General features: G+C 34.9%; 1 protein-coding gene across 4 annotated transcripts in view; it reads right to left on the reverse strand.

Annotated features, from left to right (window-relative positions):
• The window catches only part of WDFY3 (WD repeat and FYVE domain containing 3), a 275,707-nt gene that overhangs the window by 114,466 nt on the left and 142,816 nt on the right, over window positions 1-18,425 (reverse strand). For 3 of the 4 annotated variants that reach the window (XM_059375137.1, XM_059375145.1, XM_059375127.1), the window contains exons 13-18: window positions 14,059-14,516; window positions 12,516-12,599; window positions 7,174-7,351; window positions 6,164-6,378; window positions 3,359-3,471; window positions 872-1,103 (exon numbers count right to left, since the gene is read on the reverse strand). In XM_059375137.1, coding sequence (XP_059231120.1) covers window positions 872-1,103; window positions 3,359-3,471; window positions 6,164-6,378; window positions 7,174-7,351; window positions 12,516-12,599; window positions 14,059-14,516 — 1,280 coding nt within the window. The remainder of the gene's footprint in view (window positions 1-871; window positions 1,104-3,358; window positions 3,472-6,163; window positions 6,379-7,173; window positions 7,352-12,515; window positions 12,600-14,058; window positions 14,517-18,425) is intronic. The other variant, XM_059375153.1, reaches the window with a different exon arrangement.

The following is an 18,425-nucleotide window of genomic DNA, read 5'->3' on the forward strand; positions in this document are numbered from 1 at the left end:
CAGAGAAATTCCCTTGTTCCTCTTTCCAGTGTGTTGTTTTCCTCTGTGCTTATTAGTTTTCATTATTCCATAATGTTTTAATTCACCATTCAAAACAACACATGACAATGTTCTTAAAATACAATTTATGGTTTTAGATTGATGTATAAGAATCCCACAGACAACGAGTACAGACACATATCTATATAGTATTAGCATTTGTGTCTGTTTTGAGACTGATGGATTTCAAAAATTCTTCTAGAGTCTCTATAGATTTATTTTTGCTTTTGCTACTAAACCATTATCTGCCACTTGAAATTATGTACTCATTTGATGAGACAGTCACTGAGTATTTATAATGTATATGGTAGTAAGCTAGGTAATTTGGGGAAAAGGATGAGTAAACCCCAAACAATTTTTAATCTAATTTTAATTTGTATGTTATCTATAAATTTAGCGTACTAAATCAGAGGTGGCAAACATTTTCCGAGAGGGCCAAACCATAAATACTTCATGCTTTGTAGACCAGAGTCTCTGTCATCACTACTCAATTTTGCCATTCTAATACGAAAGCAGCCATAGAAAATACATACACAACTGAATGTGGCTGTGTTAAAATAAAACTATTTGCCAAAAAACAAAACAAAATTTACAAAAAAAATTTAGACCATAGGTCTTAGATTCCGAACTCCTGTAACATTTCAATTTATTTAATTAATAACTTTAAATTAAATCTAAAAGCCTTAAAATAACATGCTCAAAGAACTCCATCCTTTGAGAATACATAGTATATCTTAACTAAGTATACTTAAAACCAATGATCTATTTGTTAAAGGTAAGTAGAAACCATAAAATCATATAATAAGACTTGACTACCTTACAAATTCCTTACCCAAACCCTTCAAGGGATGTGTCAAATTCAACAAAAGCTGGAGTAACTGATGACCCATGAAGTCTGATGTCATGTGGGGTTGTCATGGAGACCAGACACTTCACCCTAGTAAGAGGTACAGTACTTCCTTCTGCAGATTTTACCAGGCTCTTGCTTATCCGATAATGGTTATCTTCATGTAAGCTGAAAACATTATCTGAACCCAGACCTTCCATTGATGTGATCATACTACCTGTGAAGTCAAAGAAAATCTCTTGGGAAAAGTATCATGTAGATTTCTAAAATAATGACTTTACAAAGCAGACCTATTTTTAAATACCACTTTTGAGTTTCAGTATACAATTTTATGTTTAAACACCAAAGCTATTTTCCAGTTTTAATGTACTTTATGTTCACTTTTAAACTTAAATAGTATGTGGTTTTTTGTATTTTTTTTGTTTTGTTTTTTAACTTATAAGTAAAGTCATAAATACATTGCAGAAATGTTGGCTACTACAGAGTAAAAATAGTTAAGAATCACCACTAACCACTATCCAAGCCACAGTTACAATGTAATTTAATCATAAATTATAGATAATGATGTTTCTAAAAAGCCAGATTATACTTTTATTTCACAAAATTATTATCTATCTTTGAGAAGAAAGCAAAATATTCTAGGAGAATTACAATAGAAAGAAATAGGTCATCTTTACCATAAAAATAATCAGATAAATAGCAAAAACTTGCTTCTCTCCTATTTTTTCCTACTTTCAACTTTTCCCTTACCATTATTATAATTAAATATGTGATCACAAAAGTACCTGAATTAAAAAATTGCTATATGCATGTAAATGGTTAGCAATTTCAAGAAGAAAAAGACATTTTAAATAAACTGGTCTCCTTGTTCAGGAATATATTACAAATTATAAGAATGGAGAAAATATTCCCTTTCAAGATAAAGAACATAAATATTATTTTCTCTCTTAAGTGTGTGAAGCATTCACGCAACTATAGGAATATTTCGATCTTCTCTTAGATAAAGGAACTATTTTTCTTTCTACTCTTTGCAAAGGAAATCACAGTCCAATTCTAGAAATTATGTCAAGTATAAAAAAAAATAACAAAAGAATATATACATCTAGGGGAGGTACATTGACAGATATGAAAAACTGCAATACTTTGTTTTCCAGTAAAACTGTACTAGAACTCAAAAAATCTTAGTTTCCAAAACACGGTATTCACTAATCTCTGAGAATAATTCACAGGAGAAAAAAATTAAGACTGAAAGAACAAGTGGAGATTGCTTAATCGCGGATTCTCGCCTGAAAGAACGAGGGGATGAATGAAATGATCACTACATCCTTTCAGGGCAGCTGTTCTGCTTTTCTAAGTTTTATCTTTGCTAGCAATGGTTACTTCAATTCATCAAAACTAATGTCTATCACTATGGCTCACAATTATACAAAATGAACTGAAAAGGAAAAAAAACTAACAAAACCAGAGAATTCACACTAGGAGGAGGTCCAGTGCCACCCAGCTCTCGCTGAGAGCATGCTTGTCCACAGCTTGGACAGAACCCATTGCCTCTTGGGGGTCCCTGCCAGACTGGTAGGCAGTGACCGTGCCAGGTTATCATTCCAGCAGCCCGATGCAGAAACTTCTCCTCTTCGGGGCTCCTCTCAGCAATGCTACCACACACCTGTCTACCTGAGTGCCCTATGCTGCTACTGGCAGGTCATTCTCAGTCTTCTCTGTACTAGCAGTTGCCCGCGTCCTGTGAGATGTCCACGTCCACATGAACCACCCACCTAACACCTCACTTCTAGCTCTAGGATCATCTTTCACCTCTACCTTACTCCAGAGCCACAATTTTGGCCTGGTCCTTTCCCTTGCATGTTTCGCTGCTCCAATTTTGACTGCCATTATTCTACCTATCCCCATGAATCTCAGTTCTCTCATTCCTTTTCTCTTACCACATTTGCTTTCTGGCCTACCCACTATCTCCAGTCCAGTGATCTATCCCTTTTCTCCTGGTCTATCACTAGCGGCTTGGTTTCACTTCTTTTCCTAACCAGCCTATATGGCCCGGTGTAGCTCTTCAACTACTTTAAAGCAGTATTTTTAATTTGTCCTCCACGCTTGCAGCAGCTGTCCTACAAACCCAGAGCCTGTCAACAAGCTAACTAACTACTCTAGTTCAGGTGGCAAAGGCCACCTGAGGAAGGAAAAGAAATTATGAATCCTCTGATAAAGGATTGCCCCTTCCAAGCGAAGTATTACTCTGTACGTAATCCTCATGTCCTCTGGATCCTGCTTCCATCAGTGATTCCTTTCTTACCCCATATGCCCCCTTCTTCAGTCAACCAACCAGATTTTATGTTTCCTCATTTAAATAAGAACAATCCCTTTCCTTTCTTTCTGAGTAAAATTTCTTAAAATGATATTCATCCCCCACGTGATTTTCATATACACAATAACCAAAAAAGGGAACTTCCAAGGTCAACTTACTTCTCATCTCTGGCTCATAACTCAGTGAACTTGGTTTGTGGACCCTATATTGTTTTAGCAGCTTTTTGTCCCAGGCACCACAATTTAATGGACTTGCCAAACGCAAAAACTCCCTGAAGAAGAGAAAAAGCAGTTATTCCTTGACTGGGAACATCATAGAATTCATAAACCAAACAAAGTATGGGGTCTCATGAACTGTAGCAGACTATTTAAAAATAACGAAAGCAAACCAAACAGTTATTATAGAATAATATATAATGTTAATTTTACATTTCAATTACCTAGCAGTAAAAAGAGCACAGAATATTGTGAAGGGCTAAAAAATGAAATTTGGGGATCATGTTCTCTTAAAATATGATATACAAAAATATACTGAATTGTCTAGGAGTTACACAGATAGGAATCCTTCATATCTAGTCATTTATGTCATCATGTAAAAGGAATTAAAAAAACCCCCAAAACAAAAAAGCTTCTGCATTTTTGACTCCCTATAGCAGAAAAAATTTTTTTTAAGTTAGGTACCGTTTTCCAGTTTTTCATGTGGAATATAATATACAATTAATTTATAACCTTATAGCTATAGTTCAACAACAACTCTGATACCTGTACTATCATGAAACATATTGTTCTGAAAATTCATTTACTATGAAAACTGAGCAAGTGCAAATGGTTGGTCTGCATTGCTTACTGTTTACCTAAGTAGTGTAAGTTATTTAATGAAATACTAGTATTAAGGAGGAGATAATCTCTCTATCTCATTCACTCTCACTACTTTGAAAGCAGCAGATTACCAAAAATTATCAGGGGAAAATCTCTATGCTGTTTGCAATATTTTAGGTTTTTTAATATATCCTTAAGATGATGGATAAAGTGAGCAGAACAGTCTCATTCATCTTGGTATTGTCAAGGCCTAGTACACACTGCCTAATACAATACTCTTTAATGTTTATCTCATGGTTTATTCTTAATGCACCATTATTTGGAGCCAGTTAAAAAATACAAATTATCAATAAAGGCGAACCGTTTTTAAGAAAGTTCTTAAAAGCTATATAAAAAAGGAATACTTCAGCAGAAAAGAAAATTATCTCATAAAGAGAGCTGCTTATATCTGAAAGTGATGAGATGTACGAGTGTATTTTTATAAGTGGGGACAAGACGACTTATACATTAAATCTGTCTGGCAAGGTAATTTCAAGGAAAAAATGTCTTTTTAATATTTATATTTAAATAAATTAATATATATTTATAAGTTTATATATATTTATGTATTTATATTTATATATTTACATTTATGTATTATAAAATTTATGTATATATTTTATATATTTATGTATTATAAACTTATGTATATTATTTTTGTGAATTATGTATTTATATATAATATGTATATATTTACATATTTATGTGTTATAAATATATTTATATTTATGTATTATAAAAATAAGTTTATATTTAAATAAATACATATTTAAATTTAAGTAAATATATGCATATTTATTTGTTAATTAAAGAGAGGGAGAGAGAGGGGAGTAAAAAGGGGCAGAGGAAGGGAGAAAATCTTAATTAAGTTCCATGCCCAGAATGGAGCCTGACACAGGGCTCTATCTCACAACCCTGAGACCAGAACCTAAACGGAATTCAGAGTCTGAAGAGTCTGATGTCACCCAGGTGCCTCTCAAGGAAAAAGCATTTTTTTTTTTTTAAGGTTTTACCCCTAGGTGGCTCAGTCGGTTAAGTGGCCGACTCATGGTTTCAGCTCAGGTAATTATCTCAGGGTTCTGGGATCAAGCCCCTCTGAGTGCAGAGTCTGATGGAGATTCTAGACTTTCTCTGCCCCTCCCCCTGAACGTGCTTGCTCTCTCTCTCTCAATCTCAATCTCCCTCTAAAATAAATAAATAAGTCTTTTAATTTAAAAAAAAAAAAAAGGATTTTAACCCTAAAACACAGAGGACTATTTATCTTGCATTACCAAGATTTAAATATCTATATTTCTTGAATAGTTAAAACTGTAGAAAGTATATTCATATAGAATACACTCAGCATTCCAAAGAAACTCCTGAAACATAACAATTTGGATGCACCTCCAAGGCATTATAGTAAGTGAAAAAAGTCAATCTCCAAAGGTCACATACTATATGATTTCTTTTATATAAATTTTCAAAGTGACAAAATTACAGAGATGGAGGAGATCTGTGGTTTCCAGGCATTAGGAATGGTAGGGGCCAGGGGAGCAGATGTGACAATACAGCAGTAGCAGCACTAGGGAACTCTCTATGACATGGGATTGTGTGGTGGGCACACAAACCTATGCATGTGGGAAGAGGGGACCAGAGCATAGAAAGGATACAGTGTAGCAATATCAGTTTCCTAGTTGTATTAAAGCTACATAAGATGTAACCACTGGAACAAACTGGGTGAAAGGGACTCAGAACCTCTCTAATCTATTTTACAACTTTCTCTAAATCTGAATTTTAAAATAAGAACATATAAAAAGTATTTCTTATGAGTTCTTACCTTTAAAAGTTCTCAAATATGAAGTAGATGCAAGTCATATAAACACAACGTGATTTTATTTTTAAAGGAGAGTGCTGGATTCAAGTGGAAGGAATAACCCATGAACAGACATCCTCTAGACCTACCTAAGACCAACATGCCAAGCATTTTGACCATTTTTGTTACTTTGATTTTGCCCACAGATACCTGAATACAAGTCTATTAAGGAAGGAACTCCTGACTCTGAAGACGCTAGGAGCTGCCATTACTAACTGGGGCTCCTTCAAGTGCGGAGAAGAGAACACACTGACCTCAGCACCATGGGCTCCAGCGCCTGGGAGGCAAGGCGCTCAAACATGCGCTGCAAGGGGGGGTGCAGCGAGTGCTCCTCGTCAGCCAGCGCTGCACTGCACCGCTGCAGCAGCCGGGCATGCAGACCCGCTTCACACATGACCTGCTGGTTTCTCTCCGTGTGCACCAGGGATTGCAAAATAGTTGCCACAGCGAGCTGAAGGTCCAGGGCATGCTAAAGGTAAAGAAATCCATGCCACGAGGGCATTCTTAGTAAGAAAGCTGATCCTTCTTTCCTCAGGAAGCACACCTTTTAATAGGAGGTCTCTGTCTCTACACGGTTCAGATGACCTTCAGAGGAGTTCAGAAGCTAACTGGGAGTGACATGGCAACTCCAGAACTGAGCTAGGCAAAGTCTTCCTATCGTCATTTTGCTGGAAGCCTACCCAGCCAAACTCCACTCTCTCCTCTTTTCTGTATTAAGTGACTATCTAACCAACAGTATTTTGATTTTTGTAGAAAAGATGAATGCAAGGTCTTTTACATGATGGGTAAAGACCCAGTTTAAAGGAAAGCCTATCATTTACATATGTGACCCTTTAGGCCTTAGAGGCCATACACCATTTTAACAAATTAGTCACTAAAGCACCAATTCACCCAAACTCTTGAGTGCTATAAGTCAGAACAGATAAATAGCTTTGAAATGGTATCTTCAGTCATTTTTCTTTCTGCACTATTTATTAATAATTTCCATTGCCGAGCAGGACTTATGAGGAGAATTATTTTAGCACCCGTCTTGGTTGCATTTGTGACAAATGAATTGTATTCCAAAAAAATACATATCTATCTCACAAAGAAAGTTAAGACCTAAATTTAAAAATCTCATTTTTTTCCTTTTCTACTTTAGTATGTGGTATGGAATGGTTCCCTATCAGTCTGTCTTTCTTGGCTCAATCTCCTTGATTATACAGTCATATTCATGTCCTTTCACTTATGAAAGATGGAGAGGGGCTAACATGTCCAAGCTTACTTCTGGCTGTGTCACCGATCCAACAGAGGCCAGCAGGTCCAGCATAGCAAGCATGGCTCCAGGATGGATGATGACGGCATCAGAACTCTGGAGAGACGTTGTGGCCACATGTAGTTTCAGGTCAGCGACATTTTTAGGAGGGTAAACAGGGGGAGTTGAAACAGAATGATATGCATGCCTACAGAAAAGAAAGAAGGGTAATTTAGCATCAAATTCCAATCAAATTCTCTGTTCAATTTTTTCATCTTTTGTTACTTTTATCTACTGACAAGCAAAACCTTTTCAATGCTGGGTTACAAAACACTTACAAGCCTGGGATATAAAAGAGTAATATACTGTCAATTCCTAATGAGTCAGGTATAAACAATTTAACTAATTCTTCTAGGCTCTGATATGTCTTTACCATTTGTTACCTCGATTGTTTCATTTAAGAAGTTGCTAAGAGAGTAGATCCAGAAGTTCTCATCACAAGGAAAGCATTTTTTTCTTTTCTGTATGAGATTATGGATTTTTTTAGACGATTTTTTCAAAGATTGTATTTATTTGTCAAAGAGAGAGAGAGAGAGAGAGAGTGAGCGCACGCACAATCAGGGGAAGTGGGGAGTGGCAGGCAGAGGGAGAAGCAGGCTCCTCACTGAGCAAGGAGCTTAAAGTAGGACTTGATCCCAGAACCCTGGGATCATGACCTGAGCTGAAGGCAGATGCTTAACTAACTGAGCTACACAGGCATACCATGAAAAAAAATTTTTTTTGAGAGACAGCACACATGAAAGCAAATAAGGGGGGAGGGGCAAAGGGGGAGAGGGGGAGAAAAAGAGAGAGAGAAAATGAACGAATCTCAAGCAGACTCTGAGCTGAGCTGGTATGCAGGCCTGATCCCACAATCCTGACATCATGACCTGAGCTGAAATCAAGAGAGATGATTAACTGACTGAGCCGCCCAAGCACCCTAAGATGCTGAATGCTAGCTAAACTTATTGTGGTAATCATTTTACAACATATGTAAGACAATCATTATGCTGTATAATTTAACTTATACAATGCTGTATGCCAATTATATCTCAGTAAAACTAGAAGGGAAAAAAATGACATGTGTACTAGAAGATGCAGCAAACAGGTAAAATTACAGTGATCCAAAACTTTAGGTATGGTAAAAGTTCTGTTATTATGTGATAAGGATATAAATGAAATCAAATCCTCCCTAATAAGATTTTTTTTTCTTTATTTTCTTTCTTTCTTTTTTTAGAGGGCAGAGGATGGAAGGACAGAGGGAGAGAGAGAGAATCTCAAGCAGGTTCCATGCCCAGTGCGGGCCAGATGCAGGGCTCGATCCCACAACCCCAAGATCATGACCTGAGCCAAAATCAAGAGTCAGGAATTTAACCAACTGAGCCATCCAGGTGCCCCTCGATGATTTTCTTTTGAAATTACCTATGTGTTTGTAACCTTTCCTTATACCATGGGTAACATAATCAGGGACTAACAATATGTAAGTGGCCTATTCTCTAACTGGGTCAATCAGTCAGGGTTGGTTAAGAATTTTGGCTACCTGACAAGAAGTAGTGTTAAGCATCAAGGAAGTTTTCCTTTAGCTTATTTGGAACTACAATCACATTCTTTTGCATTACCTACTTACCAATGAAAATACTCATCACAATTTTTTAAAAACATAGAAGGCATATTTTACATAATAAGCTTCTATGAGGTAGAAAGCCTTGCTATACCCTGAACATAGCACATTTCTTCTCATCAATGATTTCCACTTTCTATTTCATACTACCCTTCTACAATTCATGAGTTTTGCACATTTTGTATCCTGGCACTAGAGAACAGATGCTCGTGGCTTCAGCCTATGGGAGCTCTTTGTTCCGATGAATTGGTTTCAGCATAATTTGTCTAATGCTGAGCTCTGTCTCTGAGAGCAGTGTGGTTTCAGCTCTCTGGCACAAGAGCAGCTTGGGAAACAGATGCTTTAAGTCAGTGATTCTGTAGCAAAGATTTGGCACGGCCATTTTTTTTTTTAAAGTACCATTCTCTTTTTAACAGAGATTCTAGGAAAGTATTCAGCCTTACTTACAAAAAAAAAAGCACGTGGGCTCTTCCAGTTTATTTAAAGTTACCGTCTTCTACCTACTCATTTTTTCAACTCTGGGTTTTTGTTTTGTTTCATTTTTTTCCCCTGCTGTTTTGTTCAGAAATATTTAATTTCTAAACTTACTAGGATAGATTTCTAAATGCTAATTATTATCAGCAAGTATCCTCAACCTGTGCTGTTCTAATTCTATGAAATATTTTGACCCATCTAGAAAAAAAGATTATAGTGTAATAGGAATTTTCAACCATTAAGAAATTTCATAAAAACTGTTTTTCATTACACATAAAAAATAACTCAATTTGGAGAAAAACCCAATCCTACTTGTATATTTTAGTCATAGGCCTTCCAAAATTATTTTTGAGTTTCCAGATTTACTACAGACTGAACTTAAATTATGGATACAGCCAGCAAGGAGTCTTTATGCCTTCAGAAACCGAACTCTTTACTAATTAATATATAGCTATTACAGTAGCAAACCTTTAAATCTTCCATAAGATAACAATACTGGTATAAAAATTACATTCATTCTTCTCAAATCAGAAAAATTTTGCAAGCATTGCTTATTTATTAACTAAAATTAGGTCTATTTTAATAGGCATTATTTAATATTATTAATATTTACTAAGTCACTTAGGTATCACTACAGGTATTATTTTTTAAATTTAGAGATTATAATAAGCCTATTAAATGAATAATCCCAAGCAAGACCTAATCATTTACAAACATAGGATAAGACATTTCAAAATTTAACTTTTATGTTGCAGCTATTTTTAAAACTTAGAGAAATTGTTACTTAATATTTCAACCTAAATTTTCATACACACCTACCTCTCTGGGGAATATATTCTTGAATATTTAAATTCTGAATACCCTTTGCCTTAACTTCCACCAAGTATGAACAGGCACTTAGTAACAGATATCATGTTTGAATAGTAATACTACTAGCCATCTTTTCTTCCCCTCAGATATATGCTAGAGAGACTTGGTTTTTATTTTGTATTTTGTTTTCACTGACGTAGCTCTGATTAAATATTGTTCAGCTGTAATTCTGTTTGGTTATTCTTTCTGAATAATGAATAATGATAAAAAGTATTGTAAGTTTTATTTTTCCGAATATAAGGTTTCTTAGGTTTTTGTCCCCAATTCTTTTTTTTTTTAATATAATTTTTTATTTTTTATAAACATATATTTTTATCCCCAGGGGTACAGGTCTGTGTTGTCCCCAATTCTTAAAATAGAAAAGAATCTCTAGGATTATGTGCCAGACAAGTATCACAAACTCAAAACTTGCTTGTGTCTGAATACTCCACAAGCCATGAAAACTAATACAATGTTGGTTTCTCCTTTTGCCAACAAAAACACATTTTGCCACAAGAAAAAGACACTGAAATAATTTGTTGAGATGTCCTAAAGATATTCTAATTCCAGAAGTTACTGCATTTGCATTTGAAAATAAAAACATTGTTTTATTGGCTTATGATTCTTATCACTCAGCAAAATGTAAGTAACCTGACCGGAATGGCAACCTGAAAATGTCAGTGTTACCTTATTATTATGAGCAGTACTGGGAACCTCCTTGGGATAAAACCAACCTGAAGGCCCAATTGGAATTCCCATAGAAAAGATTCACTCAGCCAGGACTGCTGAGTCAGTGACCATTCCCCCTGAAGTAAAAAATACGGCATCATTCCATGTAGCTGTGATGCAAATGATGACAAAATGTTTTTGATCTAAGCCTTAAGTAACTCTCTATGAGATAGAATAAAATTTCCCCTTTGTCAAATTATCAGTTAAATAAATAGTAAGTTCTGATGGGTTTCCTTTCCATGTGTTCCCTTAATCTGTGAATTTCTACTGCAAGTATTTTATACTTTTTGGTTAATACTTAAAAATGGTTAAATGTTTTTAAACACAGCAATTCTTGTACCTTCATAATTTATGGACTCATAAATGTGACTTTCAATAATTAGAACTATTTAGTAATTAAAATTATTTTTCTAATATCCAGTATGTGCTATAGTGAACACATGTGAATTCTCAAACACAAAGAATACCTTTTACTGCATTTATTTTAGCAACAGAAAAATACACTACTTCAACTAAAAATGATTTTATAATTTCTTATATTAAAAACTGCTCTTAGAAAAAAAAGTTTTAAAATACAAATATACTGAACAACACTAAATTCATGTAAGACTATTCTGAACTATTCCATGATTTATTGTCAGAAAATGAGCTCTAAGTCCTAGTGTAAAAATAAGAGAAAAAGGAAAATACAAAGTCCACCTATCTAATGAACATTACTACCATGATATATTGAAATACAGGACCTGTAACAAGTAGTTTCAATATAAAAATTCCACTAATATTCAAATTACAAAATCTGAACAGAAATAAAATTAATTAACAACAGTTGAACCTCAGGATTCATTTTTAGAAAGCTGCAATGGAAGAATATATTAATATAAGACTGAAGGACTTATACTTTGGTCATGACAAAAACTGGGAAAGGAATGGTATTGGTCCCAACTCTACAGGCTATAATCATTTTAAGCACAGGTTGCAAATGGAATCTTAAATGGATCTTAATTGTACTCTTGTCAATCACCTGCTGGTTCTTTATATTCATAAGCTTTATACACAAGGTAGACTAGATGAGCTTTGAAAAGAGATGTAAACATAACCAATGAAAACAAGACCTAGGATGGTTTTTTAAATTCATTTTTTTCAAAGGTTGGCCATGACAAGTCTCCACAACAGCATCACATATCAACTGGTTAAACCTGATTGAGAAAATATGCAGCTCCTTTCCAGTGCTGTGATGTGCATTTTGGAGTAAAAGCAAAAACCGAAGAAGGATTCTTAGCATATTTAAAGTAAAATAAATAAATAAATAAATAAATAAAGTACTCTACTTAAAGAGGCACTAAGTCCTCATTTCTAAATTAACTTTAATAAGATATGCCTGCTCTAAAAGTAAAATGTATATTTTACTCTAAATAACAGAATCAGATGACAATATTCTAAATGTCCCTCATATCCTCATATAGCATTAACGCAGTTTATCCTCATAAATATACTCAGAAGCTGACGATTCTAAAACCTAAAACCTAAAAAAAAACAAAAAACAAATAGAAAGCCAAAAAAGTTTTATACAAAGCACAATCACCACATTAACATATAATTAAGCACAGACAAAAATAAACTCCACACAAGTAATGATTGACTTCTGTTATAAGATCAGTACCTTTTCCTGGACAAAGCTGGTGTACCCCAGGGAGAGGGGAGAGAAGACTCACTTGTCAGGCAAGGAGGGATCTGTTCTGCACGACTACAGACGACAAAACAGACAGGGCGGTTGAGAGAGGTTAGAAGAGAACACCAGGTTGGCAGCTGGTTAGTTTCACAAGAATTACCAGTAAAAGTGTAATAAGGAACATCCTCCATACTCCGCAGGAACGAGAAACAAGACTACAACACATGCACTGAGGGAAACAGGAAAGCATGCTTAAGGCAGATGCTTATCTATTAATGTTAACACTTAACACATTTGTTAAACAGAGTGCCGTAAGCCCTTTTTTTGACCAAAAAAAAAAAAAAAAAAAAAAACAAAACAAAAAACTAAAAATGAGGTATACTAACTAGGATAAGTAGAAAAAGGAAAAGAGGTTGAATCTAAATATAACAATTTCGATTTCAAATATCTTGTTCCTTGAATACTACACCAGACTATGTCTCTTTTAACAACATATATGCATTTTTATTTTCAAGATGTTAAAAATGGGAAAACAATTTTTCTTAATTATCTGTATTTTCTTATCTAAACGGTTAGGTCTAAGAAATACTGTCAAGAAGCAAGGAACATTTCAGTAGATATTTCAAAGTAGATTACTTTATGGTAAAGGATATAAAACCCATTAGAAGCTCCATCTGAACAGAGTTACTTGCTTAACTTACAAGACAATAAAGAAACAATCCAGTTATTTTATGAGATAAAACTATGGCAGCTGTTAAAAGTGATAATGCTCAGGACAAATTAGCACTATGACCAATCTTACATTATTTTTAAAATGAGAAAACACTTTAAGAACTGAAAACAAATGATTCCGGTAAAGTGGCACTACTATGATCCCCTTAGAACCCTGGAGTTCCCTCCTGATAGATTTTATCACAATATATTGTCATTGTTTGTGTCTGTATTTAAGCTAAGGGACGGCCATGTCTAAAGTCATCTTGTGCTTGACCCCTCAGGACTAGCACAATTAACACGGCATGCAGCAGGTGTTCGTTAAGGACTTAATAAAAGTAATGAATAAATAAATCTGAGAGACTCTCAAACTACCAACGTCTCTTATGGAGCAATATTCTTTTTTAAGGATTACAAAATGTTGCGAATGATTAGGAATGCTGAAAATATATCATCTGTCTGGAAATACATATAATCATAACCACGTTCCCCTACTGGTAACTAATATCAGTAAGTCTTGATGTACCTAACGTTGAGAACAGAGGAAAAAGAGAATAATAGCAAACACCATCATTAAAGTAAACTTTATACACACTTCCATTAAGTGCCTCAAGAGCTAACTGACCCTAGATTTACAAGTAATACACAAATATTCACGTTGAAAACCTTAACATCAGAGCAACAGTAAGATTTACAAATAAAGGGACAGATAAGCAAATAAGAGAAAAGATTCATTTTCATTTCCTTTCAGGTTAACTTATAATTCAAGCCTTAATGCTGAAGTCATACACAGCACACCCTTTATTTCAGAGCAAAGCCATACCTGTCAAAAGAATCTGTGGCTACTTTGTAGAGATAAATAAAGAGTTTACTGCAGTGCTGTAAAGTGGGTGACACTGTGTCCACCGAGATTACATCTTCCTCCAGAAGTCTTTGAAATGGCTGTGTGTTTGAGGGGAAGACATTCATGGGGCTTATTTTTCGTAGGTCTGAGAAGCAGCCAAGAAATCGAACGGCATCTGCCAACTTCTCATACTGAATCTCTGTTTTGAAGAAATGAGAGTTGGCTGGCTCATAGCGCATTGCCGCAGTCAATGTGCAGAACACAGTGTGGAGAAGTTCAAACACTTGATTCTGGTTCACTTTCTCCCAGCCATTCTTGGGTGGTGAGCTCAAAGACCTTTCCATAGCAACAAGCAAGGATGTAATGTACACAAATCCTCCAACTTTCCTAAAAACTGTTCTTGAACGATGGCTTTCTCGAAGGACTGACAGGAGGGCCTAAAGGGGATGAGAAAAAACAAAGGATTTCCCTTATAATTAAAATTAAAACAAAATACACGAATGTCAAGGGGGGAATATTATTTCTATGAATATCTAATAGGAATGTTTTTGTTACTTCCCCATTCAGCAGCCCTATGAAGTATATCAAATATCTTACTAATTAAAAAATGACATATTACACAAAAATAGACATATAGATCAATGGAACTGAATAGAGAATCCAGAAATAAACCCATGCTTATATAGTCAATTAATCAGTGACAAAGGAGACAAGAATATATGGACAGTCTTGGCAACAAATGGTGCTGGGAAAAACAAACAGCCACATGGGAAAGAATTTAACTGGACCACTTTCTTACATCATACACAAAAATAAACTCAAAATGGATTAAAGACCTAACTGTGAAACCATAAACTCCTAAAAAACAAGCAAACAAACAAAAAAAACCCACAGGCAGTAATTTCTTTGACATCAGCTGTAGAAACATTTTTCTAGATATATTTCCTGAGGCCATAGTTTAAGTAAAATTAAACTATGGGGACTATACCAAAATAAAAAAGCTCTTGCACAGCCAAGGAACTCAACAAACAAAACAAAAAGACAACCTACTGAATGGGAAGGCTACATTTGCATATGATTTATCTGATAAGGGCTTAATATCTAAAATACATAGAGAACTTATAAAACTCAACACCAAACAAACAAAATTTTTAAATGGGTAGAAGACATAAATAGACATTTTTCCAAAGAAGATACACAGATGGCCAAAAGACACATGAGAAGATGCTCAACATCAACCATCATTGGGGAAATACAAACCAATACAATAATGAAATATTCATCTCACATCTGTCAGAATGGCTAAAATAAAAAACACAAAGAATAACAACTGTGGTAAGGATGTGGAGAAAAGGAAACTCTCAAGCACTGTTGGTGGGAATGCAAATTGGTGTAGCCACTGTGGAAAACTGTATGGAGGTTCCTCCAAAAATTAAAAATAGAAATACCATATGATTCAATAATTCTACTCCTGGGTACTTATGAAAAGAAAACAGAAGCACTAATTCAAAAAGTTGTATGTACCCTTATTTACTGCAGCATTATTTACAAGAGTCAAGATACGGAAGCAACTTAAGTGTCCACTCATAGATGACTGGATAAATAAGATGTGGTGTGTGTATATAATGGAGTATCAATCATAACAAAGAGCTAGATTTTTCCATTTGCAACAATATGGATGGATCTAGAGGGTACAAGGACAAGTGAAATGTTACAGAAAGACAAATACTGTAATTTATATGTGAAATTTAAGAAAGAAAACAAACAAGAAAAAAGAGACAAACAAAAAGGGACTCTTAAACTGGTAGTAGACAAACCATAAGAGACTCTTAATCTCACAAAACAAACAGAGGGTTGCTGGGGGTATGGGGGTAGGGAAAGGGTGGTGGGGTTATGGACACTGGGGAGGGTATGTGCTATGGTGAGTGCTGTGAAGTGTGTAAACCTGGCAATTCACAGACCTGTACCCTGGGGCTAATAATATATTATATGTTAATAAAAAAATTTAAAAAATTTTAAAAAAGAAAAAGAAAAAGAGAGAAGACAAAAATATATAAATAAATAAACTGGTAGTTGACAAGGAGAGCTGGGTGAGGGGATGGGTGAAACAGGTAACAGATTAAGAGTACACTTATGAATACTGAGCAATGTATGTAATTGTTGGATCATTATATTGTACATCTGAAACTAATATAACACTGTATATTAATTATACTTCAATTAAAAGATGTCATATTAAAGGCAGAAGATCGTGTTAGCAAACATTATCCCATAATTCTTTCGGTAGACTAAGGCTAAATCCTGATGGAAAAGCTTTTCCTTTGATGGATAATGACATCAATGAATTTGGTGATTTTTACAAAGTAATTGTATTAAATAAACAAAATACATATTCTAGTATAATTTTACCCAATCATGAACACTTATAACTGTGTGTGTATACAAACTGATTTATTCTAGAAAAGATACGAAGTCAAGGCAGCGAAGATCTGAAGTATTTCAATTCATATAAAGTGACCATATCCTGATGCTTTGGAAAGAGGAGCAACTTCAAGGTACTTATTAGACATTCCTTCTTGCAAAATGAGTTAGAGTCTGATGACTGAAAGCATGCTCTTGCCCAGAATAGCTGTAAGTACTATGAAATAAAACCTGAAGGAAACAAGTAAAACAATCTTGTAGAACTATTACTTACTTTCTGAACTGTCATGCTTTTAACTTAGTTTATAATTAAAAATCACATTACAAAATTAGCTGTATAAGGCACTTCTTCAAGTTGTGTGCTAGCGTATTTAAACCTCTCCTTAAACCTACATGTTATGCACCATTATTGTCCCCACTTCATACATGGTGCTTAAATGTGGTTCAATGTGGTTAATTAACTTGCCTAAGATTGTACGGCTTACACAATGGCAAGGGGAGGATATAAACCCAAACACAATGATGCCCCCACTCATGCATTTCACTATGACACTACTGGCCCAAGCGACAATCTGAAATCTGTTTGTTGACACAAGGGCTCCTTTTCTCTGTTTCAGACACTGGAACACCATGGGTATTCTAATATTACTTAAGACATCATTTATAATGTTCCCAATCATTACATTTAAAGACCATTTTATTAAGATATCTCACATTTCTAATGATATTTGAAGGGAAAGGCTAAATATTAATATATATAACTGTCCTTTTGAAATACACTGCTTTAGAAATTAAGATATGTACCAATGCCTTAATTATTTTAAAAGGAAGTATGTAATCTGTAGATATATACAAAAATCTAAAATACAATGCATTCCTTCCATTATTCTGCCAATAAATTTCTATTTTACCAGGATTTGACAGTACAGTTTCTCTATCTTGTCAAATTTAATTAACTGTACTTGCAATATCAACTTTTTTTTTTCCTTTTTAAACATTTTATCATCTAGCCTGGAAATTAAATGCAAGGACTTGAGTCAGAATGCTTGGGTTGAAATTCTGACCTCAATGTTACAAAATGTTTTACCATGGTCAGCTACCTAACCTCCCTGTGTCTTGAGTTTTCGGTTGTGTAAAATCGAAGCAATAATGATAACTTTCTCCACGGGAAGTACAAGTAAAGCTATTAGCAAAATGCCCGACATAAGCCCATGACCATCCTCATCTTTAAAAACACACAGGGGAGGGGCGCATGGGTGGCTTAGTTGGTGAAGCAACTGCCTTCTGCTCAGGTCATGATCTTGGAGTCCCGGGATCAAGTCAGGCATCCGGCTCCCTGCTCAGTGGGGAATTTGCTTCTCTCTCTGACTTCTCCCCTTTCATGCTCCCTCTCTTAAGTTCTCTCCCTCTCAAACAAAGAAATAAAATCTTAAAAAACAAAAACACACTGGGAAAAACAGGACAAGTATTATTTTATATAGGAGGATGGGTGAGTTCAGAGTCAAAGTAATATGCAGAAAACCATATTGCAGGTTGGAGTTAGTATAAGGGTTAGACTCAGATTTGATAAGCACTGTTTTTCTAATCATCTGAATTGCATAGATCTGGGTAAGTTCCCCTCCTACTACCTTCCAACTGGAACTGTCCTGGCACTCTGACATCATCATATCATCCGCTCAGTATCTGAAAACTTTCAATACTGTGAAATAACTGAATATGTTGCTTCAATCAATAATTAATGATCAGTAGCAGATACCAAAGTTACAATGCGATATTGATGGTAGGTGCTTAATTAGACAAAATCATCAGATACATATATATATGTATGTGTACACACACACACACACACACACACACACACACATATATATATATATATATATATCTTTAATATTTTGATTTGTGAAAGAGAGAACACAAGCAGG

Source organism: Mustela nigripes, chromosome 1 (genome assembly GCF_022355385.1).
Source record: "Mustela nigripes isolate SB6536 chromosome 1, MUSNIG.SB6536, whole genome shotgun sequence".
Lineage (NCBI taxonomy): Eukaryota > Metazoa > Chordata > Mammalia > Carnivora > Mustelidae > Mustela > Mustela nigripes.